The following is a 27,863-nucleotide window of genomic DNA, read 5'->3' as shown; positions in this document are numbered from 1 at the left end:
CCCCAGGAAGACCAAGTAGGCAATGCCTGGCAAGGGAGAACACAGAGACATCCCAGACCTCAGAACAGGAGCAGGGAGAGGAGGAGAGGCCCGGGCGACCACCACGAGTGGTCGCGCACACGACCTCAGGAAGCAAAAGCAACCTACGTAAACACCATGGAGAACAGGTACCCGAAGGCGACCAGAACCCTCCAGCACAGCACAAGCCATATGACAGCTACCATAACCCCACATAGGGCACATGACGTCCCAATATATGGGGAACCCTCTGTGGAAGAACTTCAGCAGCAGAGGAAGAAACAAAAGAACCACAGGGAAAAAAAGCATCTCCGCTACAGGCTTGACAGCAGCCCAAGCAAAGCAGAAGGCCCAATCTCAGGGCCAAGTCTGCGCAACAACTCCTGCAGAACTCACACACAACAACAAAGGGGCCGTCCAGCAGCCAACAATGCCAAAGTCCCAGGAAGGACGTAAGGGGCCAAAACATACTCCACAACCCTAACCGCCGGCCTAAGAAGGCCCAAAAGCAACCCTAACTCAGAAGTCACTGAAGGGGGGGGGGGAGGAGGATGAGAACGGAGCCCTGCCAAGAGCCTCTGGAGTCGGCCAGGGCATGAAACAGACTGCAATCAAATGGGAGATCAATGAGCCTCTCCCAAATATTTTAGGGGAATACGCCGTCCCGAAGCCAAGCATGGCGACGGAGAGCGACTGAGGAAGCCATGGCCCGGCAGAGCACCTCTGACGTCCGGAGCTGAGAATAAACGCCGCAAGCTCCCGGCCATCCAATGCATGGTGCCGCAAATCCACCTGAGCAGACTCCTGGGACGCTGCAGACCCCAGACACTCAGTCGAGTTCCACAAACAGAAGGAGGCCCTAGCCAGCACACACAAGGTGATAAGGGCCAGCAGGGCCGCGCTGGTTGAGGCGAAAATGTTGCGTCCCCAAGTGTCCAGCCAGCGGGCCTCTCTGAACAGCAGAGCCAACAGGGGCGGCAGGGAGGGAAAAGCAGTCCGCAGGAGGGGACTGGCGGCTGAGGGGTGAATGGACAGTCACGCCGGGGCACGCGGCGTTGTAAGGTGCCAATGCATAAGATGTGGAGGCACCAGGTCCCTGGAGGCAGGACACCTCCAAGCCCCTGTCAAGGCAGAAAGGACGAACCTTCAAAGTGAAGCAAGATTTCCCTCCTACCAGAGCCCTGGTGGAGGACCTCCAACAGATGGTCCGCCGGAAAGTGAGCCACGGGGTCACCCATGTGTTGGATGCCCACATCTGTGGACACTGCATGAGCGAAGGCCGCACCAGCATCCGTAGGGCCCCGCGGTGGAGAAAGCGGCTCCTCTGTGGGCGACGGCTGCAAACTAAGGCGGCCGTCCCAGAGGCCAAGCGGGGCTGGCAAGGGCCAGACCTGGAAGTCAGGAGGAGCCAAAGGATGAGGTACCTGCCGCTCTTCCGACGAACACCCCTGCCTCAGGAAGGGCGGAGAGCCACCCTTCGACGCCGGTGAAAAGGACACCACACGGCGACCAGTCTCCGGGGAGGACGATGCAAATAGCCTCCGGAGGCAGGACACCGGCGCCATCCGGCCACGCCGGAGAAGGGACCTCCAAGTCACCCCGCACCGGAGACTGGAGCGGGGACCAGAGTAGAGCTGGAGCTGCACCGGCCCGGAGCGGCGCCGGCCCGACCCCCGCCAAGGCAACCACCTGCGTGGGGGAACGGGATGGGCCCGAAGCCCTCCGCGGCCCAGAAGGAGGCGAAGGTCCACCTGCAACCCCTGTTGCGGCGCCAGGGACGATACAACCTCCTACTCACCTTCCAATGAGGCAGCTGCCTGTGAAGAGGTACGAGAGGGGCCCGGAGAGGGATGAGGGGTCAGCCCTCGACCTGGAGCGGGACGAGGAGGGGCCACTGACCCCTGTGGCTCTGCACAGTCCAGCTGCTGCCTGCACCGTAGCGGTGTCACCTCGGCCTTAGACAGGACCACCCTGCCAAGGGACCAAGAGGGGCTCGAGGATGTGACCCGATCCCCGGCGACCTCCTGCGACACCACAGGGACCCCCGCGGGCGTTTGCAGCAAGGCAGAGACGCCGTGGCCTGAAGGAGGTGCCCCAGAGGAGCCGCACCCAAACAGCACCACATCCTCCAAGCCTGGATCCAATCCAGTCGGCGCCGGAGCTACCGGCGCACAGAGCCCTGCTCAAGGCGAGGGATCCACCGACGTCCCAGGAGGGGGAGACGCCAGCGAGGCCTGCAAAGCCGCCACGTAAGTCTCCATCTGGACTCTCGATGCCCCAACACCAGGAAATGGTTGATAGGACGACACGCGGGGCCATATCAGCTGCGGAGAGTCCACGCCCCTGGTAGGCCGGAAACCAGCCCCCGGGGACGAACTGCAACACTTACCCACCGGGGAGCGACGCTCACGTGACATCGGAGAAAGGCGAGGACGACGACCACGGCCGGACCTGAAGCCGTCCGCCGAAGCAGACGGAGGGGAGGACGTCGACCTGGAGAGACGCGCCGAGAGAAGTTTCATTCGGCGCTTCCGCCGCGACTTCGGCTTCAACTTTTGGCACGCTGCACAATCTGAGGTGCCGTGATCCTCCCCCAAACACCACATGCAAAGGAGGTGAGGGTCCGTCGCCGACATAAGAAGCCCACAAAACGTGCAAGTTTTAAAGGCATTCGCACACTGTTCCACCAAAAAAGAATGGAAGAAAGGGGGCCTTAAACAGGCCCGCAGCAAGGAACGGATCCGCGTTGGACGCAGAAAAGGAAAAAACTGACGTGGGCGCGCCGGGGCGGGTCTTATGTGACCTCGCTGACGTCACGGACGACACCTGGGCGGAGTCGCGTGATGGCGCCCCGGCGCGCAGGGATGCTGTGGCAAAAAGTTTCAGGATCCAGTCTCATGCCTGGGGATAATCCTACGTGAAGGAATCTGCGGCTAGTAGTCTATCAGATAGTGAATTACAGCAATTTTCGTTTTTAACTGTTCCCCATAGACCAGAATGGGCAGTTTGATTATAACATCCTATAAACCTAACTGACCCAGGGAACATGGTAAAAATTTGAGTTTAGTATGTCTGAACTCGAAATGATAAAATACATCTTTTAGTGAAGTTGATTTTAACATTCTGTGTTTGAAAATACCACTTTTAGAAAGTAGGTATTTTCTTGCCTAACTGTCCAAGCTTGCCTCTGCCAGGTTGTGTATTGGGTGTCTGGTTTTGTGAGTGACAGGGGCTGGGAGATTCCAGGAGACAGGGTGAGTCAGCACAAGGCTGAAAAGAGAGATCTGCATGTATAGTAATTGGAGGAGTTACACCTGGGTCTGAATAGGGCTGTGCCTTCCCTCCACAATGCTGGCTCCACCTCCTGTGGTGCGTCTGATGTCCCTGGCCTACACTGTCAAAAGAAAGAAGGAGTCCTGTAAACAAAGTGCTCCAAGACTGACCAGAACTGGTTTGGACTAGGCACAGGCCTCTCTGCCTTCAGAGAACAAAGAGAATAAGAGAATAGTAGTATAAATATGAGGACCCAGACCCCAAGACTTTAGATCACTTCTGGAACAACAAGACGAACCTCTGCAAAGAAGAAGAACCAAGGAAGCTGTAGGAGTTGAACTGCCCCCTGCCAGTGTGCTGTGTTGGCCTGCAGTGGTGTTTTCATTGCCAAGGAGAGGAGAAAGAACTTTTAAAGAACTTTCATCATATTGCAGAATATTACTCCAAGGGCTTGATTTGAGCTTGCTTCCTGACCGAAGTCTCAGGGATACCAAACTTCACTCTTTGTTTGCCTGCATCTGGAACCTGCTGTTCTAGTGCTACAGAAGGAATCTGCAACACCGATGCCGGCGAGCGACACCGTAATCTGCAACGAAGTCGTGAGCACTGCTCCGACTTGCAAAGTTGACCCGATGCCGGCCGCCGTGCCACCTCGACGCCAACGAACAACATCGTAAGCCTGCCATAGCCTTGAGCACTGCTCCGACTTGCGACGCCGGCCCGACGCCTGCTGCTGTGCCGCATCGACTCCGCAGCCGAAATCGCGGAGCCGATCGTCGACGTGGGTGGTCAAGAATCCATCGACATCGATTGTGACATCGTACGGAACCGTGGTTTCGGCGCCATCGTGACGTCACCTCCTCTCCGGTCAGGAACCAACACCTCCCCTGCCTGCGCAAGTATCCAGGCCCCGACGCATCATCTCCTCCGAAGCAAGGAACCAATGCCACAGCGCCAACGCCCCAACGCCGTTAGCTGCCTTTGTGTTCGCTTTTCCAAGGTACTGTTCTTTGTGGGTCTGTTCTTACTCCAGGCCCGACGCCGCGCACCTCGCAGTCGGCGCCGTACTTTGTGATTTTCTTTGACTTCGACATCGTGATAACTCCAGTTGGGGTTATCTGTTGCTAAAGACTGCTTTTAAGTGAAAACCTATTTTTGAACCATTTCTCCCATCTTGAAATATTATTACATTATTGTGGATTTTTGTCGTTTATGGTCTTGTGATAAATCTATATAAAGAATACTTATTTTTATAATACAACCTGTGTGGTGTCCATCTGTAGTGTTTTCACTGTATTACTGTATGTATTCACAAATGCTTAACACACTGCCTCTGAGATAAGCCTGTCTGCTCGTGCCAAGCTACCAAGGGGCTGAGCAGGGGTTATCCAGTAGTGTAATCCCCTTTCCCTGACTTAGAAGCAAGGGTCCCTATTTGGTCAAAGGTACCTACCTCTGTCAACTAATGAGTTCTAACAGGGATCAAAGCCTTCCCCAGCCGCAATCCATCCGACAGACTCCGCAAAGGCTTAGAGTCAGGTATGGAGGACAAGGATAGATGCTGCTCTGCCAATTCAATTTCCTTGCTGATCACTCCCGCTGCAAGAAGCCATCCAAAGCAATGCCAGGTATAGGTATTAAGGGAGTAGCTCTCTGTTTCCCCATGGCAAGTAAGCTAAAGAACTCTTAGTAAAACCCCAAAACCAAGAAATTGAAAAAGTAAAAACACCAGTACCTTTGAGTGCCAACGAAAAGGGAGTGGCCCAACCCACCCTCTTCCGGGCAAAGACGGTCCCGTCTTGACCAGGTCTTCACCCGGGCATGTACCTCACACAAACCGTGCTGCAAAAAGTGCTTTTTGCGCCTCAGGAAAACCTTTAAATCACTTTAAAATCGTTTTTCATTAATTTCTAAAAACAAAAAATCCCAAGTACGCTAAGATCTTATTAGCAAACCTAAATATATTTTTTCAGTGGACATATACACACACTAAAATGTTAATATTTTAAAATTGGGGAGCTGTTAAGTGACTGACAAGATGGGTAGGTTGAGTAAACCGTCATGGAAGGCGGATGCTGTACTTATGCAGCAGTCTCCATCTTTAACTCCTTCAAAAATACATAATGCTTCAATTACTAACAATCCAAACCTCCCCTCACATCTTTAAACCTCTTGTTTCATGCCTGCATAAACCGCTCAATACTCATATACTAAAGCCGGCTCTTAACAATAGGCTTTCAGTTCAACAGCTCCGATTCCAACAAAGTGGTGTTCAGGTGTGCCTCACTTTTGTCTTGACAAAATGCTATTACTCTAGTTGTTCATTAGAACTCAGTGGTGACGCAGCAGTGGATTACCAGGGAGTTAACTGACATACTGCTGCTGGAGTAAATGTTTGACTCATTTCAGTAAAGTATTCGGACATGCAAAGGATCAAAGAAAATGTGACCTCATTTTAGCTTTCTAGAGCACAAATGATAATTTCTATGAAACAGAAACCCCATAATTTCTTCATGTATTGCAGTGTCATTTTATAGGAAATGCTTTTGGTTTTATAGCTTTGATTCCATCAAGGTAGCTTCAGGTGTGGACTTTAACTTCCTGTATATAGTGGCACTGAAAATGTGAAATAAAGGTAGAAAACATCAATAAGGAATGCATAGCGAGAAAATTGTATTTGACTATATTCTGAATTCATTTCATCTTGTTGCCTAACATATCACCCAGCAGCTATTAGCTACTGAGAAAAATAAATAGCTACTACATGTGCATTACACCGGTGGTTTCTAAGAATGTAAAATAGCAAGAAAAGAATGGACATTATGGCAAAAATATCAAGTGAAAAGTGTGGAAGTGAAATGTACCAACATTTTAGCAAGAGTGTCATTCTCCATTTATTCCTTTTCCTATACTTGGGGTTTCTATCCGGAGGGTGAATGAACATGAGCAGTTAGCTTGGCAAAGTAACTGTGTTGGGTCCTGTAGGCCTCTAAAGTGGGAAGGCTCGAGATAAAGATTGTCAATATTACACTGAAGGACATTATTTGAAATAGAAGTCACCTTTTTTTTTTACAAACATTGTCTTTAGTCCCCATGAAAAATTGTTGTCGCTGTCGTAATAAAAATAGTGAATGAAGGGGTTTTCTTAACCTTCAAGAAAAGAGTTTGCCCTGCAATACCTGCATTTTTAATACTTTTTATTTGTATCTCCCCCCCAAAAAAAGTAACAAGTTCGACATAAAGGTACAGAGAAACGCCAAGCTTAAAGTGAAATTGCAAAAGCTATGCAAATGTATACATTATATCACATATCTAGGTTATAGCTTACAATAAAAACATCTGAAAGTTAAAGTACAACTACACCATCTATTTTGTAATATGTAGAAATCTATCAACTGACACCAAAAAAAGGCAGTAGAAAATGATTGCAGGTAAGCACGTGACGGAAGGGGCAGAAAAAAAAGACAAGCACTGGTATATGCATTAGGTTTCGCATATGTGATTAATAATTTTTTTTAAATCTACGGTTTAGCTTAGAGAGCAGTTGTGCAATATAAGTTAAAGAAACACCGTAAGTGTTATGACTGGTTTACTGAGAAAGGAAATATATTTTGCAGTAACTGGTGGTAATATATAGGGGTGGGTAAAACAATGACCAGGGAGGAGGACGTGGCAGGTTAAAAGCTCGGCAGGGGGTGTTTTAATATGCATGGAGGTCATGTGAACAATCACCTGTTTGTTCTGTCACCAAAGTGTGGACACATTCCAAACATTAAAATGGGAGTGCCTAAAAGCAGGTTATAATGCCAGTATAACTGTGATCTGTACTGTGTAACTAACACAAGATTTGTTCAGCGGCCTGTCCCTTCGCAGCCTGTGCAACCTTAAGCTCGATAACTAGACAATTCTCTAGGTGTTGTCTTTATGGCTGAAGACAACACTTTAGATGTACATGGGAGTGACCAATATCAAGAAGCAGCCCACCAGAATTTGCATTTGCATGTGAGAAAATGCAGGGCATTCGCAGGCAAGCATTCCACCAAAGTGGGCACTGAAAGGTACAATCCAAGGCAAAATTAATAAATCTCAGTCAACCAATCTCCATAGATGCAAAGTTTTGATAAAGAAACCTATATACTGGAACATCATGTGTTGGACTATGCAAAAAGCATTGGAAGGCAAAGCCTAAAAAGCGGTCTCTCAATCAGAGAACAGCAATAATGAATGAAGAGCCCGCCGGCTCAACCAAGTGGTAAAAAACAGATACAGATGCTTCATCGTGCAACATCCTCGCCGACAGGCATGCTGATCGGCATGACAAGGGGCCTGGCCCACTTGGGAAGGCAAAGACTTGCTATGGGCCAAGGAGCGGTACTCTAGTATCCGGCCCTGAATTTAGCTCCCAAAGAGTTATTAGCCATAGTCAGTTACATTTTAAAAAGTAATGCCATTAACCAAAATGCAAAAATAAAAACAGGGCAAACATGGTGATAAAAAAATATATTTATAATTTCTACTCTGGCCCGGGATCTAGCCAGCACCTGCAGCTTGAGTGCTGTAGGATAACAAGGAGAGCTAATCTCTGCCTCGTAACTTGCCTGTGAAGAGACAGACTCCAGTGTTGATATAAAGGGGCCTGGCCCACTTGGAAAAGGAAAAATCATTTTGCGAGCCCAAGAGCAGTGTGGAAGTGCACCAGGCCATACATTTGGTTTCCAAATGGTTATAAGCCACCGACAGAAATAAAGTGAATACGGGGGATGACAAGCTTGCTAAGTAAACAAGCAATGATGGGGCAGGGGTGGTGGGTGAAAGTAATGACCAGGGCAGGAAATGGCGGCTGAAGACAGATATCAGCAACGTTGTGAGTCGCAAAGTAGTGATAACAGTCTGAAAAAACATGCACTCAATTGGAGTGCTACAGATTAATGGAAAACAAAATAGAATGAAGGGGCAAGACAGAGGATGTCGCGTAATGACCAGAACTGCCTACCTCGGAGCTGGGGAGCCGGATTTGAGTCTTGCCATGGGTTCACAAGAACGCTTGAAATGCATGCCAAAAAGTTTAAATAAAATTCGAGATAAATGCATGCAGGCAGGAAAAGTAAACGAGCTTCAGCAAAAGTGTGCATTAAAAAAAAAAGGACCCAACAGCGGAAAGAAACAGTACTTCTGCAACGGAAAACTGATAAGAGAAGCACACGAGGAGCACACATTGGTAAATGCAGGAAACTATGCTACAGCCAATAGAAATGGAGGAAAAGTAAGTAACAAGCACAGGAACAGGGACAAAGCTGAGCGCCGCTGCTGAGGTGCTGATTGCATTATTTGCACATATCCTTTTCATTATTTTAACATTTTAACTGTTACTCACTCGTTGCTTGCTGTTGGAGACGCCCTGCACCCCGGTCCGTCACGGCTTGTGCCGATTGCACGGAGGGTGGACCTAGGGCCTGACCTCTCCCCCTCCCCCCACCACTTCCGGGGCACTGGGGTTTAAAATCAATGCCAGGCGAGAGCACGGCGGACAAAGCTGAGCGCCGCTGCTGAGGTGCTGATTGCATTATTTGCACATATCCTTTTCATTATTTTAACATTTTAACTGTTACTCACTCGTTGCTTGCTGTTGGAGACGCCCTGCACCCCGGTCCGTCACGGCTTGTGCCGATTGCACGGAGGGTGGACCTAGGGCCTGACTCCTCCCCCTCCCCCCACCACTTCCGGGGCACTGGGGTTTAAAATCAATGGCCTGGCGAATGCGCAGCGGACGCGCCGGCGGCGCGCCGAAGGCGCGCCAAAGGCAAGCCCGTCTGCGCCCGTCCGCGCCAGGACGCTGCCAGTGGCCAGTACCCCTACAAATGCTACCTCGGAACCACATGTAAAGACTCCGGTACGCATAAAATATTCTAGGTCTGATCTCATAGCCATCAGAAATCAGAGCCATCAAAGGAACCCTCATAAACCTACATGTGTGTTCCCAGTTGTCCTAGATGGTCCCGTCTCCTGCAGACACTGCAGATTTCAATGCTTAACTTACAAGAGTATTGATCCGAAGATACCACCTTCCCAATTAAAGCCTCCTAATGTGATACCTAAATCAATTTTAACCTGGAATTGCTTCCTGGCCAATGTACGTTCACTACCCAAACACGCCATTAATATTTGGGATTTGTTGGCCTCTAATCATCCCCACATGGGATTTTTAACTGAGACGTGGACGAAGCCTCATTCCAATCCTGATATTGCTATCGCTCTCCCTGAGGGCTATAGCATTCTAAGGCAAGACAGGCCTATCAGGGCAGGCGGAGGCCTGGCTCTTATATTTCAGGACCCTATTAAAGTAACTATTATAGAACAGCATTGCACTAATCTGATGGAGATTATGATCTTCAGAATTGATTTACACTCACAATTCTGCTGGAAAGGTGCCTTGGTCTATCGACCACCTGGACCTTTAACTAATTTCTCTTGTCGATTACTGGAAATAATCTCTCCGCATGCAATTTCCACGAATAATTTTCTATTACTTGGGGACTTTAATGTCCAGGGAGAAAACACGAACAACAAGGAAACTCTCTCCTTATTAGCAGACCTATCTACTCTAAGTTTGAGCATTATAAATACAAATATCACTCACCAGGCCGGGCATATGCTCGACCTTATTTTAACCAACTCCTCGGACATCCGCTACAATGCGACGACTCCTCTCGAGTGGTCTGACCATTATTTGGTGGACTTCTCAATCTTAAGCAAACAGGAGTTAGGAGGACATGAAAACAGACTCCCCAGAGTCTTTAGACAGTGGCGCAGAGTTACTCCTCAATCTTTTCTGGACCTTTTTAATCCGCCATGTTTCAATGAGTTGGATGATATTAATGACCATGTAACAGCTTTGAATGCCAACCTCGAAGCAACTATTAACCAATTAGCTCCATCTAAATCTCAACTGAACCCTCTTAAACGCGTACAAGCTCCTTGGTACACACCTACTCTGAAAACAGAGAAATCCCGTTGCAGAAAGTTGGAGCGGACCTGGCGCCTCTCACACAATCAAAATGATAAAGTCGCATTCAAAAATGCTCTAACAGCCTATCACAAAAATTTGAGGCTCGCTCGTAAAACGCATATTGCGACTGAGATTGACAATGCTGAAAATTCCTCTCGTACACTCTACCAAATATTAAATACGTTTACTAATCCCAAGGCTTGTAATACAGATGCTGCTCCCTCACAATACCTCTGTGACAATATAGCAAATTATTTGTCTCAGAAAATTGAAAACATCTATCAAAAAATTACCTCGACCAGTAGGCCTTGCCCCAGTCAGCCCTTAAATTCCATCCCCGTCAAAGAGACATTACACACCCTTGACACCTTCCCTGCATGCACGGTATTGGAAGTTGCTGCTCTTCTAAAAAGTACCAAATCTGGCTCACCATTAGACCCTATGCCTGCCAAAATTACAGCTACTTTGTCAGATTCGCTCGCCAGTCCTATTTGTGCTATCCTTAATAAGTCATTAAAGGATGGTGTCCTTGCGGCGGAGTGGAAGGCAGCCCAGGTCATTCCTATTAAGAAAAATGCGAAACTGTCACCAGAGGACTATACCAATTACAGACCCATTTCGCTGCTCCCCCTTCTCAGTAAACTCCTTGAAAAACACATCAACAAACACCTATCCGCGTTTATTGAAGCTTCCCAATGCTTAGACGAATCACAATCCGGTTTCCGTCCAAAACATAGTACGGAGACTACATTAGTGGAGGTCATAGACAACATCAGAATGGCAGCAGATAAGGGTCAGGCAGTGCTATTGGTCCTGCTTGACCTGTCTGCTGCCTTCGACACCATATCTCATCAGGTCCTCATCACCAGACTCGAGGAGATGGGTGTAAGAGGTAAAGCGCTTGGTTGGCTGACTGATTTTCTGACCAACAGGACGCAAACTGTCAATCTAGGTCCCTTCAGCTCGTCCACCACCGGGATCACCAAGGGGGTTCCTCAGGGCTCTTGTTTGAGCCCTACATTGTTTAATATCTATGTAGCCCCCTTGGCAGGATACCTCAGACGGCTTGGGTTTGACCCCATATCCTATGCCGATGATACGCAACTTTTGATGTCTTTCGACAAAGCAAATCCGCTTACCCTGGACTTGTTTTCTGAGGGCATGAAAGGAGTTGCACATTGGATGAGGGAAAATTATTTACAGTTAAATTCTGACAAATCAGAAATCATGTTGTTTGGAGAGGCAAAACTGAGATGGTCCCCTAGTTGGTGGCCAGAGGAATTGGGCTCTGCCCCGTCCCCCAAAGATGTTGTAAAAGACCTGGGTGTACGCCTGGACAATGATCTTACTTTAGAAGAACATGTTAACAGTACTGCCAACACCTGCTTTCATACCCTCCGCATGTTGCGTAAGGCCTGTCCCTTTCTTCCCTTATCTACCCGTAAATCTTTGGTTCAATCACTGATTATCAGTAGATTGGACTACTGCAATGCCCTGTTAATTGCAGCGAAAGAAAAATCTCTATGCAAACTGCAGGTGGTCCAGAACACCGCTGCCCGATTAGTAAATAACGCACTTCCCAGGACCCCCTCAGCTCCTTTACTTCACGACCTCCATTGGCTCCCCATAAAAAAGAGGGTCAGATTCAAAATCTGCTGCATGGTGTTTAAATCCTTGCACAACTTGGGTCCTGGCTACTTTGCTCGGAAACTGGTCAGATACATTCCGACTAGATTACTGAGATCCAGCCAACTTGCATACCTGCAAATCCCTCGCATCAAACTAGCCCGGATGGGAGGTAAAGCGTTCTCCTATCTGGCACCCCGTTACTGGAATCTCCTCCCATTACATCTTCGCCAATGTACCAAATTGGGGGTCTTCCGGAAATTACTGAAGACACATCTTTTCTAATCATTTTCCCTCAGTGGCCAATCAGCAGTCTAAAGCGCAGAGATACCCCGTATGGGGTGATTCGGGCGCTATACAAAACCCATAAATAAAAATAAATAAAATAAATAAACCAATGAAAAGCAAGGGGGCGTGATGTTAGCCCCATGTAAGATTATATTGAATACAATAGATTCTTCAAGCACAGCACAAGTGCTGTGCAGGCAAACCTAACAAGCATTTGCAATGCAATAGGTCTCGCATTTGCGAGGATTTGAGCTATTGGCATTATTGGCATTGTAAATGGCAATGCCTTTTATTTACATGTTTTGAAAACCTGCAAGTGATGCTTAAACACGTACTATGCACTTATAGGCGTCGTTTACGAGAAGCAAGGCTGGTAGTAACTACACTTCTTTTACTGCCAGCCTTACTTCTCGTAAGCAAGGACTGTAAGTACAAAGAGTGTGTTTACCCACCGCTTGCAGGGTTTCAAGACATATAAATAAAAGGCATTGTCATTACAATCCAATAGCAGAAACGTTTGCAAAGGCAAGACCTTTTGCATTGCAAATGCTTGTATCTATCGCGATAAAGCAGTTTCACCAGCTATCAAAGGTTTCGCTTCAGGACTCTTTACAATTGCTTATGCCTGACAAATAAAGTATTATGCTTATGCCCCAAAAAGATAAAAGTGTGTTGCGTCCTGCATGTTGATAGCAGTGTTAGTGCGGTCTGTATTGTAGCTTTGGACTTGCTGTTATGCGTGTAATTTAATTTTGGCCACAGTGAACCATACTAATACTGTCACGTAAAATAGCAACAAAAATGCTTTGAAAATTAAAGTAGCAATATTAAGCAACAGATTGTTGTCCAACAGAAGAAAATAAATTAGGTATACCTTTAAGTCAGAGTAAAGTATACTAACCGTGGATAATCCGGCTCAGGTGGGAGAATAACAGTGATTTTTCGAGATGGCAAACTTTCCACTAATTGGAAATTTGCTTTTTATGTGGAGCTCCAATGAAAAATAAGGTGGGTTTGGAAATAATCTATCCTGTTCGCCTTTAATGGACTGTTGCTGGAAGTTCAATAGAAACATTGCCCAGGCTGATCTAGATAATAAGAGATTACGGACTGACCCTTTGTGAGGGGTTTACGGAAGGCGGGCGGCAAGTCTGGCTCAAGACTGCAAGATGTGTTTACCTCAGGCAGGTTCATGGTGTCATCTTGTGCCTTCTGTAGCATGGCTCTCTGGTAAGGAGCATCGGAACACCGCATGGAAAAGAAATGCCGCATTTTATCTGTTCGCCAGAGTATTACATCGTTTTGGGATTTTGGCAGTTTGAAGCATCCTAAAGCAAATGTCATACTTGCATTCAATATTCCAAAGTGTTGTGGGTTCCAGCACTTACGAAGTGCAGGCGGTTCATTCATGTAATGGTGGGGTGTGGAAACCCCCGGGAGAGGAGGTCAGAGGTTGGGCAGAGAAGCAAATTCTGCAGAGGAGGAGCAAGTTTGAAGAGGCGTTTGTGCCTCATTTAGGGAAAGGTTGCATTAGTGCTGAGTGAGGGGGTGGGGGGGGGTGGGTAATGCGAAGTGGGAGAGGGAAGAAATGCCGCGGTGTGCAAAAGAAAAGAAAGGTGGTGCCCGCTTCATGCCCAAGTGATACCGCCAAGCATAATCCACACCCAAGAGTCATCTCTCTCACATGCTTCATTCCAATATGCAGAGAGGCACCGGAGCAAGGGCGAAAGGAAGTTGTGCGAGCCGGCCAGAAAGAAAAAAATAAGCATTTGCAATCCAATAGAACTCGGATTTACGCGAGACCCATTGCATTGCAAACTCAGGAGAGGGGGAGACACGAGCGATGCGGACAGGGCAGTAACGGAGGGCCCGGGGGCCGCTGCTCGGATGTGGTGGGGGCTGCAGGTGCTCAGCGCACTCGGGGCATCAGATGTCCACACGGCTCTCGGTGATCTCGAAGCGCAGGCAGGCCAGACACGAGCGGTGCAGACAGGGCAGTAACGGAGTGCCCGAGGGCTACCGTCTGACGTTACCGTCCAAAAGAATGATAGGCATTGAATGGTCACATGGAGGGACGGGGGTGCAGCCCATAAACGCTTTAATCCGCTTTTGGAGGGGTGCCAGGCACTGAGAGTGCGCCCACGGGAACGTGGGATATGCCTTGCGCGTATGAATTGAGGGAATGTGGTACGTAAAGAGGTGCCGGACACTGAGTTGTGGCGCGTAGGTGGACACGTAGAGAGCGGTCCAGAACAGAAAGGTGTCAGCCATAGAGTGTGCACATAGAGGGAGGGGTGTTGCCCATTACCTGAACGAGGTGACAGGCAGATATGTGTGGGGACCTGGGACGGGTTAAGCTCTAAGCACGATCCAAAGTATACATGCAGCCCGTCCAGGCTGTTTGCATTCTTGTGAGAGCACGGCGATTCGGGCCTGCCAAGACGCTCTGAGCAGCACAAAAGCAAGGCCGCGGATGCTACTCTTAATGTGTCCCGCGCTGCAAAAATAAATATATATATTTTGTTTATCTAACCCGCATTAAAAAAATATAACACATGGGCGCCATTGCAAGTCACACATTTTAAAAGATGCACAGGGGCCATTACCGTTGTGCCGCGTTGTGAGAAAATAAACCATACACAGTTTTAAAAAAATAGAGTAAACAAATGAAAGGCGCGGGCTGCTATGGGTGAACCAGGCACCATGGTGCTTAAAAAAAAAAAAAAAAACAACGAAGTAGCCCATAAATGAAAAGATGCGGCCCTGCAGAAACTAAACTGGCCATGAAAGCGGACAAGAACTGTAGTTAGGCAGTGCTGCTTCCGGAATAAACGGAAGTGACGCATCGCCTCTACAGCTATTAATAAGCCCTGTAACAAAAGCAATGCCAGTGTTTACAAATGGCAAGCGGCAGGAGTAATTCCCCGGCAAAAGGTGGAGTTTCACCCCTGATAGAGATTACTTGATGTCTCGGAGAGACCGCGCCCGCGCTGCCTAGGCGAGACCTAAAAAGCATAGGGAACATAACTAGGAGGAAGTCTGATGACAGTTCACGAAGTGCTCATCTCATAGTTCAGACATACAAGTTCGGAGAGTGCCTCCCTCTCTTTCAATGTAAATGCATGCCTTACGTCCTTTTCAATAGGATTCATGACACACTGGCTACGCCACTGGCAGTCTAGGCAATACAATAAAGCAGAGTAATTGCAGATAGGAAAAAAAAGTAGGAGCAGTCTAGCAAATTTCCTATTTCTAGTCAAGCAATATTTACAGATATTTTACTTATTTTCCAAACACCTGCCTCTAACTCGATTCCTCATTAGTCCAGGCCACGGTCCAGATTGAAAGAAGTACAGCCGTCTAAAGTAGTCTCTTCTCTCGTGTGTGGGTCGAGTGCAGATAGAAGGGATTCATGTGCAATTAAAAAAAACTATCTACAATGTGCACGCAAGCACAACTATTGGAATGCAAATCCGAAGAGCTCTCAGAGTTGCCTAAAATATTCTATATTGTTGACACTCGGCCGAATCCATAGAAGGAAGGACAATTGTAAAGCTTGTGATGGGATTCTCATCTACTTTACATTTTCATGGGGAATATTCCATTACCTAAAAATGCTGTGTGTGAAATGCACAAAATTCACTTATGAAGAGAACTGGAACTCTGCAGGGACAGGCGGAGTGCCACTAGAGGGCACAGGGACTGCAACATATGAACTCTAGAGAGGTGTCCTAAAGGCCATATTAATTGCAAGGACCCAATAAAAAAAAGGGTAGAATAGACTCTTAAAAAAAGCAATGCGAAATATGAATAGCACCCTAATAAGATCCACTCAAATTCAGACATATGCCCCGGCTACCTGCATTAAAGATTTGCTGTAATGGGAGGATATTGTAGAGCTAAACAAATGAAAGGCCTGGTGACACGCGGATTGTCACTTTCAGGGAAAGCTGTAAATAATAAAAAACACAGTTGAAGAGAATGATTAACTAAATGGGCAGTTTTTAGTGTCTGGAGCTGTACAAAGGGCTATTCGCAAAGTAAACCAGGAGAGAAGGGCTGGAGGGGGGGGGGGGGGTTGTTTAATGATCAGCTGATAACCAAAGTTGCAAGCGCTTGTGTTTTTAGCCAAGCCTCATTAGCTTGCAAGCAATTAACGGGGATCAGCTGAAAACACAAGTGCTATTTAAACAAAGACACACCTTTTTACCCAATGTGGAGTTATTATATTGAGAACTGCTAACCTTACCCGCGCCCCGGGGAAGTTCACGGATCCTTCCTCTGCCACCTCCCCCTCGTCCATGGCCGGGATGCGAGCATGAAAGTGATGAAGGCGGGTGTTGGGCATGGCCACTGGCTGCAACCGGAGTTGACCTAGCGCCGTGTGTGTTGCAGAGGCAGAGATTCAGAGGGCTGCCCCAATATAGAAACTCTACGCAAACACTATGAAGCAGACACTGCGTCCGATGGAAAAAAAACAGGGCACACGGAGGGCATTGATGGAGGAGGGATGGCGAAGAGAGGGGAAACAATGGCTCCTGCAGATTTCTTTAACTAACACGTCAACCGCTTTGCCCGTGCGGCGGGAGAGGGGAGCATATTTAAATGAAAGCACGGCATGGGGCGCTTTATTTCTGTAAAATACGGTGAGCCGCTTATAAAGAAAGCCACATGCTTGCCGTGAAACTGAAAGCATGGTTTAAACGAGCCGCCGGAGACGCAAAATGTGGTGGGGGAGGGGGAGAAGCGGGAGTTGTGTGCGCGCGTGCGTCATCGCGATCGCTCTGAAAGCGAAAGTGATTGCGATGACGCACATAGTTTTCAAAGTGCTGCTGGCTGTCGGCTGCGCACGTGCACGATCGCGTGAACGCAAGCGTTAGGCCAGCCAGCAGCACTTTGAAAATCCCACATACAAAATGTCTCTTCGAGCTAGCGCAAGCGCTGGGGCTCAGCGAGACCTAAAAAGGAGTTACCAGTAAAGACTTTACAGAATAAGAGGAAACCAGCTGTAAATGTGAGAACATAGGAGACAATCTTAATATACATAAAGTGAATTGCACATTGTACAATCTTCGCTGTCCTCGGTTCTTATTCTTGCAATTTTTTAATACTGACATTCCATTTACATCTACAACATAATGTGGTTTCAGCAATGTGCTGAGGAATGATAAAGATCCCGAAGTCCATAAGCCTGATCATAGAGCATGTTCTTGCATTACATACACATGGAAGAATTCCACGGATTCCAACTTTTGCTAGGCAGTGGAATTCGATATATGAGGTGCACAAGTTGGAAAGTGCAGCTTTAAGGCACCTGGAAACTACAACATGATTATTGGAATATAAATAAAGTTATGATGCTATTTGTATTTAGGTACATTTTGTTAAAATAAACAAGTATGTGATGCATTTCGAAAGCATGATGTAACACCAGTGATTTGTATTAGCAGCAGTGCATGTTATTTTAATAAAATATATATTTAACAAGTTCTTGGGTATGAGGAGGGATGGAATGGCTTCTCCTTAGCAGGCTGAGCCAAAGGCCATGAGGAAGGAACAACCACTGATTGAGTGGTTCTGAGAACATCACTTTCTATTTCAAGCGAGCAACCCATGATGAGCAATCCAGATTTTTTAAAACGCCTTTGAGATTTCAAGAGGACACTCTCTTTTAATACACTTACCCAACATTTGTTTTTGTTCTTGTGGAGGGGCTGCTGCAAGCATGGACGCAGTCAGCGGCTCCTGGCCCTGAATAAGGACAGCTGGCTCCATCATCTAAATACCAAAATATATTAACATTAAATGAAACCAACTAGAAGAGCATGCACAACGAGTTTGAATCGCATATCTGGATTTAAGAATAAATAAATCAACGTTTATCTCTTCGTATTATTTACCTATAGGTGTTGCTCTGTTACAAGGTAACTTTATCACTCGTTAACTCGCACCTAATCGATTTTTTTTCATTAAAAAACTACATTTTTCACCTTCATTAAGATTTTTAGATATCATAACCATCAAATACTATATTTAAAACATCACAGGATGTTATTGCACACCACAAATTTAATGCTACTGCATAAGTATTTAAGCTGCTATTCCTGCACTCGTTTTTGGACTTTGAGAGCTAATGGTGGAAAGCCCTGCATGGCTGCTGTTACCATAATCCGAAGCACTGAAGTAACGATCTGATCATCAAGGCAGGACAGAAGTAAGCAGAGGTGGGATATAGTTGCCCCATCTAACCATGATTAGTAAAAACACCTGACAGAAGCCACAATGTGCTTTTCTAAGCTGGGCTAAAACAGTATTCCAGGTTAGACACTTACAATCTGGGGATTCAATAATATAAATCCCCTTTCTTGATAGGAAATTGACCAATCAATAAAGAAAAAACAAAACATATGTACTCAGAACAAATAAGTGTGTTGGCATGAAATGCAGCCTTTTCCCAATTATATATGCTATTTGAAATTGTCAACATTCAGAGCACTAGTAATATGAACCACACAAGTTGATGGGAAGGGCGAATGTTTAATTTCAGAATTCCACTGGAACTGGGTGATTTGCCTTTTGGGGCATGCAACTCAAGCTGGACAAACCGAGGCATGGGAAAGCAGGTCCATTGGCAGGAGTCCTGTGCAAGGTAAGGATGCAATATGCTTCAAGCAGACACCGACAGTAAATCCACTACATGCACCAGGGTGTCCGTGCTGTCCCAAGCACGAACTTCAGACTGGTGACAAACAATCCAGCAGACTGAGGGCAATGGATAAAATGTTTAATGGTAGCGAGTAAGTTACTATACATAAAGTTTAGCAAAAGATTGCTTGAGAGGGCCCTTCACAAACACCTTATTATTAAACGGAAATTAACCAGGTTGGCTTATCCAAGGAGCTACACCGAAAAAACATTCTTAAAAAGCTCTACTATAGAGGCTGAAAATATTTACTAGATATTTAGGGAGTCCCATGCATGGTATTGTTCCAGTTTCTAAGGCTTGTAGTAACATAACATTTTTCAAAAAATCATAATTTTTTTAAATATCTGATGGCTTCAAATGGATATACAAATTGCAAAGGGCGTCTGCAGTAGGTGAATTATCTGCTGAGCTAACTTAACAGCTGCCTCGTTTGCTTTTAAGGAAACAGAGTTACCCCTAGATTCCCAACTGCCTTTGCTGCTGTACCACACGTACTGGGATACCATGTGTTGCTGCATTTGCTGCATATGAAAGAAATCGTAGGACACACAATGGAAATGTATTTTCTCCATTCCTTTTTCAGAGCTCAAGAACCACCAGTCCAATTTTTCCATGCTTGAAATTTATGACCACCTGGCATCCATCTTACCCCACCGCCACAATCCTCCACTCTCCCACAAAAATCTACACCTTCCATCTCTGAGAAATTCAGCTTTACCCAGGCTGTGCAAGATGCAAGGAAGGCATTCCAGGGGGTGAAGAATTACAGATGAAGCAAGGCATCCCTGTTAGACCTGGCACCATTGGTGTGGGTTTTCCTTCCATTTTGTCACTGTGGCCTCCTGTGTTTCACTATGTTTTTGCTCGTCTAGATGCTTTGGGCACTCTGCCACTGCTAATCAGTGCCAAAGTGCAAGTGCTCCCTATTGTAAAGTGTTCTATTGGATTAGTGACTCCATGATTGGCTTATTTGATTCATCTTGTCAGACCCTAGTGAACCATGTAAAACAAATGCTGCTGGTGGGCTTGCAGCACTGATTGTGCCACCCACAGAAGCAGCTGGTAACATATGGCTCAGGCTTGCCATTGCAGAGCCTGTGTGCAGTCTGGGACTGCCATGTCGACTTGGCACTAGGCCTACCCACACGAGTGACGTACCATTTTATTGGGAGACCTGGGGGAACACTGGGTGGTTGGAAATTTGTGGTGCTCCGGTGATCCTACAACTTTACCCACACGGAAAAGTGAGGAAAACGTGATTTTTATTTAGCAAAATTTGAGGTTTGCAGGGGATTCTGGTTAGGAAAATGTTTGGAGAGCCAAGCAAGCCGCACTGCCCTGGACTCCCCTAGGTGTCTAGTTTTCAGGAATGTCTAGATTTGGTAGATCTCCTTAGATGGCTGCTGAGCCCGGGACAAAAAACACAGATGACCCCCTTGAAAAACCAGGTTGTTTTGTGATGGATATGTGGACACCTGTGTTTAAGTCCCGGGCTTGCATACATCTAGGGGTACCTAAACAAAACTAGATATTTCTGAAAACTAGACACCTTTGGGAGTCCTGGGAGGTGTGGCTTGCATTTATCTCTCAACATGTTCCTTCCCTGAATACACGGCAAACCTAAAATATTTGCAAAAAGCCACATTTTCCCCCAATATCTGTGTGGGAAAGTTGTGGGATCACTGCACGGCACACATTTCTTACCACTCAGCGTTCCCCTCAGTCTCCCGATGCAAATGATACCTTGCTTGTGTGGATGGGCCAAGTACCTATGATGACATGGAAGGACCAAAAAGTGTAGCGATTGACAGGGGGCCCCAAGGCGGGTCCAAAAGGGCAGTTTGTTTATATTTTTAGGCTGACGCTACTTTGGGCACCCACACAAGTGATGTATCATTTTTCTCGGGAGACCAAGGGGAACGCTGGGTGGTAGGAACTTTGCGCCTGTGTGGTTATCCTAAAACTTACCCACATAGAAATGAAAGGTAAATGTGACTTTGTAAGTAAATTGGAGGATTGCGGGGGATTCTGGGTAAGAAAATGCTGGGGATCAATGCAAGCCACACCGCCAGCCAAGAGTCAGTACACGTACACCACCATCCACGCACAAAGCCAGCCAAGCCCCATCCACGCACACCGCCAGCCAAGCCCCATCCACGCACACCGCCAGCCAAGCCCCATCCACGCACACCGCCAGCCAAGCCCCATCCACGCACACCGCAAGCCAAGCGCCATCAACGCATACTGCCAGCCAAGTGCCATCCACGTACACCGCCAGCCAAGCACCATCCATGCAGTCAGCCAAGCACTATTCACGCACACTGCCAGCCAAGCGCCCCCCACGCATTTCGCCAGCGAAGCACCATTCATGCACACTGCCAGCCAAGCACCATCAACGCACACCGTCAGCCACCCGCCAGTCCACGTACACGGCCAGCCAAGGGCCACTTCACACACATCACCAGGCAAGCGCCAATCTACACACCGTCATCAAGCTCGAGTCCATACCGGCCACCAGCGAAGTGCAAGCCCACACCGACCACCAGCAAATTGCCAGCCAAAGGTCCGTATACGCAGACCGTCAGCCAAACTCCAGTTCACACACACAAACTCTCCTTGATTTCTAGGGATTCTCTGGCCCCGGCTTGGAGGTAGATGAGACTAAAACTATCGCTTAAACAGCCAAAATGTGTACCTAAAAAAAGGGGGAGTGACCTGTGCCTTTGGGGCTTCTCCTGGACATGTGTATATATATATATTCACTGAAAAAACCATAGGTTTCACACATGTTATAGTTAGCTGTACATTTTATTGATAAAAAACCAATGAAATTCCCCCGTTATAGTTACTGTAGGCAACTATAACTCATGCGACCGTAATCCTCTGCTGATGCTAATACTGTATTTAGACACTTATTTGCCAATGTCTTCTTCCATTAAATTTAAGCTATACATATATTACAAATATTTTTTTTTCATAAAGACACATATGTCATCAGCAGAGGATTACGGTCGCGTGAGTTATAGTTGCCTACAGTAACTATAACGGGGGAATTTCATTGGTTTTTTATCAATAAAATGTACAGCTAACTATAACATGTGTGAAACCTATGGTTTTTTCAGTGAATTTGCAAGGTTTTTTAAATGCTAACTTACTTTACGCCATTCGTGGCGTGCGCGCCCATTTAATGCAGTTCGTTCCGTGCGCGCACAGTGAGCACGCGGTGCGCTTCGCGCACCGCGCGCCCACTTTACGCAGTTAGTGCCATGCACGCACGGTGGTCACGTCACATTATGCGGGATGGGCCATGTACGCACGATGCGCTTCGCGCACCGTGCGCACATGGGGGACATATTACGCGCATCGTTGTGAAATGTTTTGTTTATTATTTTCATTTATTTGATATGCCATGCACAAATGGAGCCCTTAGGGCACCATTTGCACATGGGGTGGGGAAAGTGTGGGTAATTTATTATTTTTTTTTTAAATTTTACCGTACGCGTACGGTAAGCGTAATCGACGATTTTTCGAAAAAAAAAAAAAAAATTTTGGGGCTTTGGGGGCCCGTATATCACTGCTGGGTGATTATTATCTCAATATACTGCCCCTTTACACATTTTTGGGCTTCATTTATGCTGCCCCACTCTGAGTGCGAGAGAGAAAATGGCGGCCGCCGCTTGCTGGTTTCGGCCGATTCGAATGTTTACTAAGATCTAAGAGCCAATCAGAATCGTGCACGCCACCGTACGCGTACGGTAAGCGCACCGTAAGCGCACCGTAAGCTGGCTCAGATATATATATTGATTTAAAGGCTATTTTCTCAGAATCTACTGAACAGATTTACACCAAACCTACAAAAGGCACTTCCTTGACCTGAGGACTACCTCTCTGCCAAATTTCAAGTAATTCTGTTCAGCCGTTTGGGCTGTAGCTGTGTCTAAAGGTCCTATGGAAAAATGCATGGGAAAAACGCGTTTTGGGACCCCCCTTTTATCTCAGCCCCCGCTTGACGAATCCCCCCGAGACTTTCAGGGTAGGAGCGGAGCGTAGCGCCTCACCTATTTTGGAAAATTCACGAGGATTCGTCGACCGGCGCAAAAGTTATTCAAAATAGAATGTTGCGGATTTCCATTGGAAACGTGGTCCTAACTATAACTACCTACTGGCGACCGCCAGTAGGTAAAAAAAAAAAAAAAAAAATATATATATATATATATATATATATATATATATATATATATATATATATATATATATATATATATATATATATATATATATATATATATATATATATATATATATATATATATATATATATATATATATATATATATATATATATATATATATATATATATATATATATATATATATATATATATATATATATATATATATATATATATATATATATATATATATATATATATATATATATATATATATATATATATATATATATATATATATATATATATATATATATATATATATATATATATATATATATATATATATATATATATATATATATATATATATATATATATATATATATATATATATATATATATATATATATATATATATATATATATATATATATATATATATATATATATATATATATATATATATATATATATATATATATATATATATATATATATATATATATATATATATATATATATATATATATATATATATATATATATATATATATATATATATATATATATATATATATATATATATATTCCAAAACCCAACTTCACCAGGTGGCCGAACACTTCAGCGGGTGCTTACGTCACGGTAGGTGACTGTCTTGTTCCACAACAACTTCAAAACACACGGAGCACTCTCGGGATCTTTAAAAGTGGTTAATTTTTGCAAATGCATTTCGGTATTTCACCTTCTTCAGTGCCAAAAACCATCCGATAATTCTGCTAGCTTCCAACTAATTTAAACAATCTTACACTCCATTGGCGTGGCTTCAACCAATCACAGGCGGCACATCCCACGTTGGGCAAAGATAGCGGATAGGCGGGGACTCAATGTCCCATAATACACCAACATCATCATAAATGTCCGTTATCAAAGTTTGAACATTGAGGCTTTTTCATAATTTTGCCATAAATATATATATATCCTGGGGGGTAAGGGGGCAGATAATACCTACACTGCCCCCTTTTATATTTAGGACAGGAGTCCAAGTCCCAGAGTACTGCAATGGCAGCCACAACATTTTCTAAAATATTGTGGCCAGCCATTCAGAGTGCTCCTCCCACGGGAGCGAGAAAGCTGGCTCAAGGGGAAAAAACTCCCTGGGAAAAATCGAAAAGGTCTTTTTTTTTTTATTGGGTTTGAGGGACTCTCGAGAGTCCCTCAAACCAGACCGTTGAGATATAAAAATATATTTGGAACTTTAATCTCCAAATCTACTAAAATGCTTTACACCAATTCACAAGAAGCACACTTTCTGAACCAAGATCTAGCTTCCTACCAAATTTGGGGTAATTCCGTTAAGCAGTTTTTGTGGTAGTGCTGCCTAAAAAGTCTATATGAAAACTGCACTTTGGCATCCCCATCATTCTACTCGGCCCACGCTTGACAGATCACCCGCAACTTTCCGCCCTCCTATGGAAATGCTGTCATAACAAAAACTACCCAGTGGGGGCGCTAGGTGGCGCGCTAACAAGATGGTCGCCAGAGCGTGAAGCTCCTGCCACCCGGTGCCATCATCCTGTTAATTATCCTACCTGCAGAGCGAGTAGACATCGCAGACGCCGCCAGCCGCGACATACAGACCTCCCGCAGCCCCGCGGAGAAATTCAGAGCCGGCAATAGCCCGCCGCTCCGGTTGTGCTGTGCTGAGTCTGAGGCAGGCGGGAAGAGCGGAGCAGGCCATAGACCTTGGCCGGCCGCGGGGGACACACTAGCCCATGGCTCGCCACGAGGCGACTGGGCACCGTGGACCGTGATCCACGCAAAGGACGGCGGCTGGCCTCTCGGGCACGGAGGCCGACGCAAGCGGAGGTGGGGAGCGGCAGACCCGGCGACCTGCCAGTGAAGAGGTGATCCAGCCTGCCAGATTGGGTGAAGCGGCAAAGACGGCGCAAACCCAAAGGTGACTGCTGCCTGCTGGCGACAGGGCGCCACTGCGGAACGAGTCTGCGACGACATCCCAGGGGTACTGTGCGAGACCCTGGCTTGGAGTACCTCGCTACGGGGCCTGGCTGACTACCTACTGGAGCTGCCCGGGTGAGTCGTGCGGACCCGACCTCAGCACTCCAATGAGGTCGAGGGGCGCGGCAGGGAGGCCTGGGAGCGAGGTGGGCCTCTTCGCGAGCTGCAATTGAGTGGTGGGCCCGGCGGCGGCTGCTATGGACGGTCCGGGAGTGAGGTGCCGCCCTACCACTAGTGGACATGACATTGAAGTCCGGGACTTGCGGGGCTTGTAGCCGGTGGCCCGGTCATTAGACAGACCGTGAGGTGAACGACTGAGAAGGTGGGGGGGGGGGGGGGGGGTGCTGCTTTGACCCCGCAGTGAGCAGAGTGACTGGACCTGGAGTGAGCCCCTGAGGCACTGGCATATTGCAGCGGGACTTACGCCTTCACATACCCGACGCGCACAGGGAACGTCCCAGCTGGCGACAACAGCGTGGAGGGCCCGGTCATAGCCGAGACAGGGGTGTTGTCCGGGTTGCACCACTGTCAACACCAAGTCGGTGGCAGCGGAGGGGTGGCCCACTTGCTAGTGGCCTAGGAGCAGCGGATGCCGACAGCGGAGATGGTATCGTGTCAGACCTGGTCGGTGTGGGGCACAGACGCTGAGGTGGAGGAGAGATGCCCGACGGGGGGCACTGATGCACTGTGGGGACAGCACGAAGCGGCCTCTGGAGCCTGGGCATCTGATAGACAGTGGCTGCGCCGTTCTCAGGAGGCTCCTTGTCCCCCCCTCCCTCCTCTCCTTCCCCCGCGCCGGTGGGTGGGGGGGGGGGGGGGGAAAACGTGGTGTTCACTCTTTCATACCCCGGTGAAACAGGAGCGGGGGTCTGGATTGTCCGCCCGGTTCCGGGGTTGCCGGCGAATGCCTTCAGCACAGCAGTTGGTCATGGGCCGGCTGCGGAACAAGCAGTCTGTGGGCCGATCACAGGCGGAGGGTCTGGGTCCCACATCAGGACGTCATGACACAGACGTGGAGCCTCCGGCGACGGCACTTGCGGCGAAAATGGACACAGTATTGGCGGCAGTGGAACGGTTGGGTACTACCTTGGAGCAGACTAGGGCCTCCCTGGAGTCCCGGATCGATAAAGTCACAGTGGACTTCACCCTCCTCCACGCGGACCATCGCAAGTTGGCGGACTCCGTTACCCAGCAACGCCAAGTGCTCCAGGATGTCCAACCTGTGGTGCGCAACCACACCGTGGCCCTGCAGGACCTGATCGACCGTGTCCATGCCTTGGAGGATCGTGCCGAGGACGTGGAAGGGCGCTCCCGGCGCAATAATGTCCGAGTGGTGGGACTACCGGAGGGTGAGGTGTCCGAGTGGTGGGACTACCGGAGGGTGAGGAGGGACGGAACCTGGAACAGTTTGTCGAGGGGTGACTTCGTGACATCCTCCCCCCGGGGGTGCTCTCCCCGCAGTTCGTGGTGGAGCGGGCGCACAAGGTCGCGGCTTGGAGGCCTCAACCCGGGGCTAAGCCGCGACCCTTCCTTTCCAGACTCCTCAACTATCGAGATAGGGACATGGTGCTTCATGAGGCCAGGAAGCTGGACACCATCACAGTGGTAAGTGGACAGGTGATGTTTTTTCCGGATTACACGGCAACAGTCCAAAAGCGGAGGAGCAACTACCTGGCAGTGAAGCGCAAGTTGCGCGATCTGGAGATCCCATATTCCCTGCTGTTCCCGTCGCGCCTCAGGGTGGTCACAAACGAGGGGACCCGATTCTTCGATGCCCTGGCTGATGTCTGGGACTGGTTGGAGGAAGCGGGGCTGTGCGGAGGTCAGAGGCCCCCAGATTCAGGAGTTGGTGGACGCCAGGAGAGGAGACGGCGGCGGAGGGAGGCCCGCAGGGCAAGGGGGTTTCGGGCCCCGCCGTGGCACCCAGTCCTGAGAGGATGCGGCTGGAACGTCAGGGAGCCCTGGAAGCGGTGACAACCCTGGGGTCCACGAGCAGCCAGGGAGAAGCGGCTGTCCACGAGCATAGTGAACCTGAGACTAGTAGATCTTCTTCCCCGTCCACCATGCTTTCAGAAGATCAAGTTCTACCACTGGTGACACCCCAGACTGCCGAGCACATTGTGTGAGCCCAGTGCATTGAGATGGCGGAGCCTACCGGCGTGTGGGCCGACATGAGTGAGACAGGGTGGTGTGGTGACTGTTGGTTTTCCTATTCCCTGTATGATGTGGTGCAGTGCCACGTGCTGGCACGCACAAGTTTGCTGGATCGTATTGGGTGGATGGAGTAGCGGAGAATCCTGTTCAGGGGGGTTTATGCGTTATGTGAGGTCAGAGGCAGGTGGTATAGGTAGGTGCAGTTAGGCTACTCGCACATGCTCAGTACCATCCGAACCACAGAAGGCACATATGACGAATGTAGGGATAACGCAGGGAAAGAGCAGTTTGTGTTAGCTACAGCCACACTGCGCACCCGTTAGCCATTACCTGGCTTAGTTTAATTCAATAAGCGCATAGCTTGCAGTTTGGACGAATGTCCATTTGGGGGTTTGCCCCGGTAGTTACAATGTTACCGATTTTCATTACATATACTCAGCAGTACACAAATGTTCCTTTGTTGGGGTTTTGGTTGCAACACACCGGCATGACACTCCGAGCCTATGTTCCCCCCCTCCGACCGACCCGACCCTAGCCCCGTGGCCCCTGTAGACCTCAATTGCTCTAGATGGCTACCACTGACGTAATCACATGGAACAT

General features: G+C 47.6%; 1 protein-coding gene across 3 annotated transcripts in view; it reads right to left on the bottom strand.

Annotated features, from left to right (window-relative positions):
* The window catches only part of LOC146812352 (embryonic polyadenylate-binding protein-like), an 818,377-nt gene that overhangs the window by 37,264 nt on the left and 753,250 nt on the right, over positions 1-27,863 (bottom strand). For all 3 annotated transcript variants that reach the window (XM_085619346.1, XM_085619345.1, XM_085619347.1), the window contains one exon: positions 17,896-17,989. In XM_085619346.1, the coding sequence (XP_085475472.1) occupies positions 17,896-17,989 (94 nt within the window). The remainder of the gene's footprint in view (positions 1-17,895; positions 17,990-27,863) is intronic.

This window comes from Triturus cristatus, chromosome 7, assembly GCF_964204655.1.
Source record: "Triturus cristatus chromosome 7, aTriCri1.1, whole genome shotgun sequence".
Taxonomy (NCBI): domain Eukaryota; kingdom Metazoa; phylum Chordata; class Amphibia; order Caudata; family Salamandridae; genus Triturus; species Triturus cristatus.
This window is presented reverse-complemented; position numbering and strand designations above follow the sequence as displayed.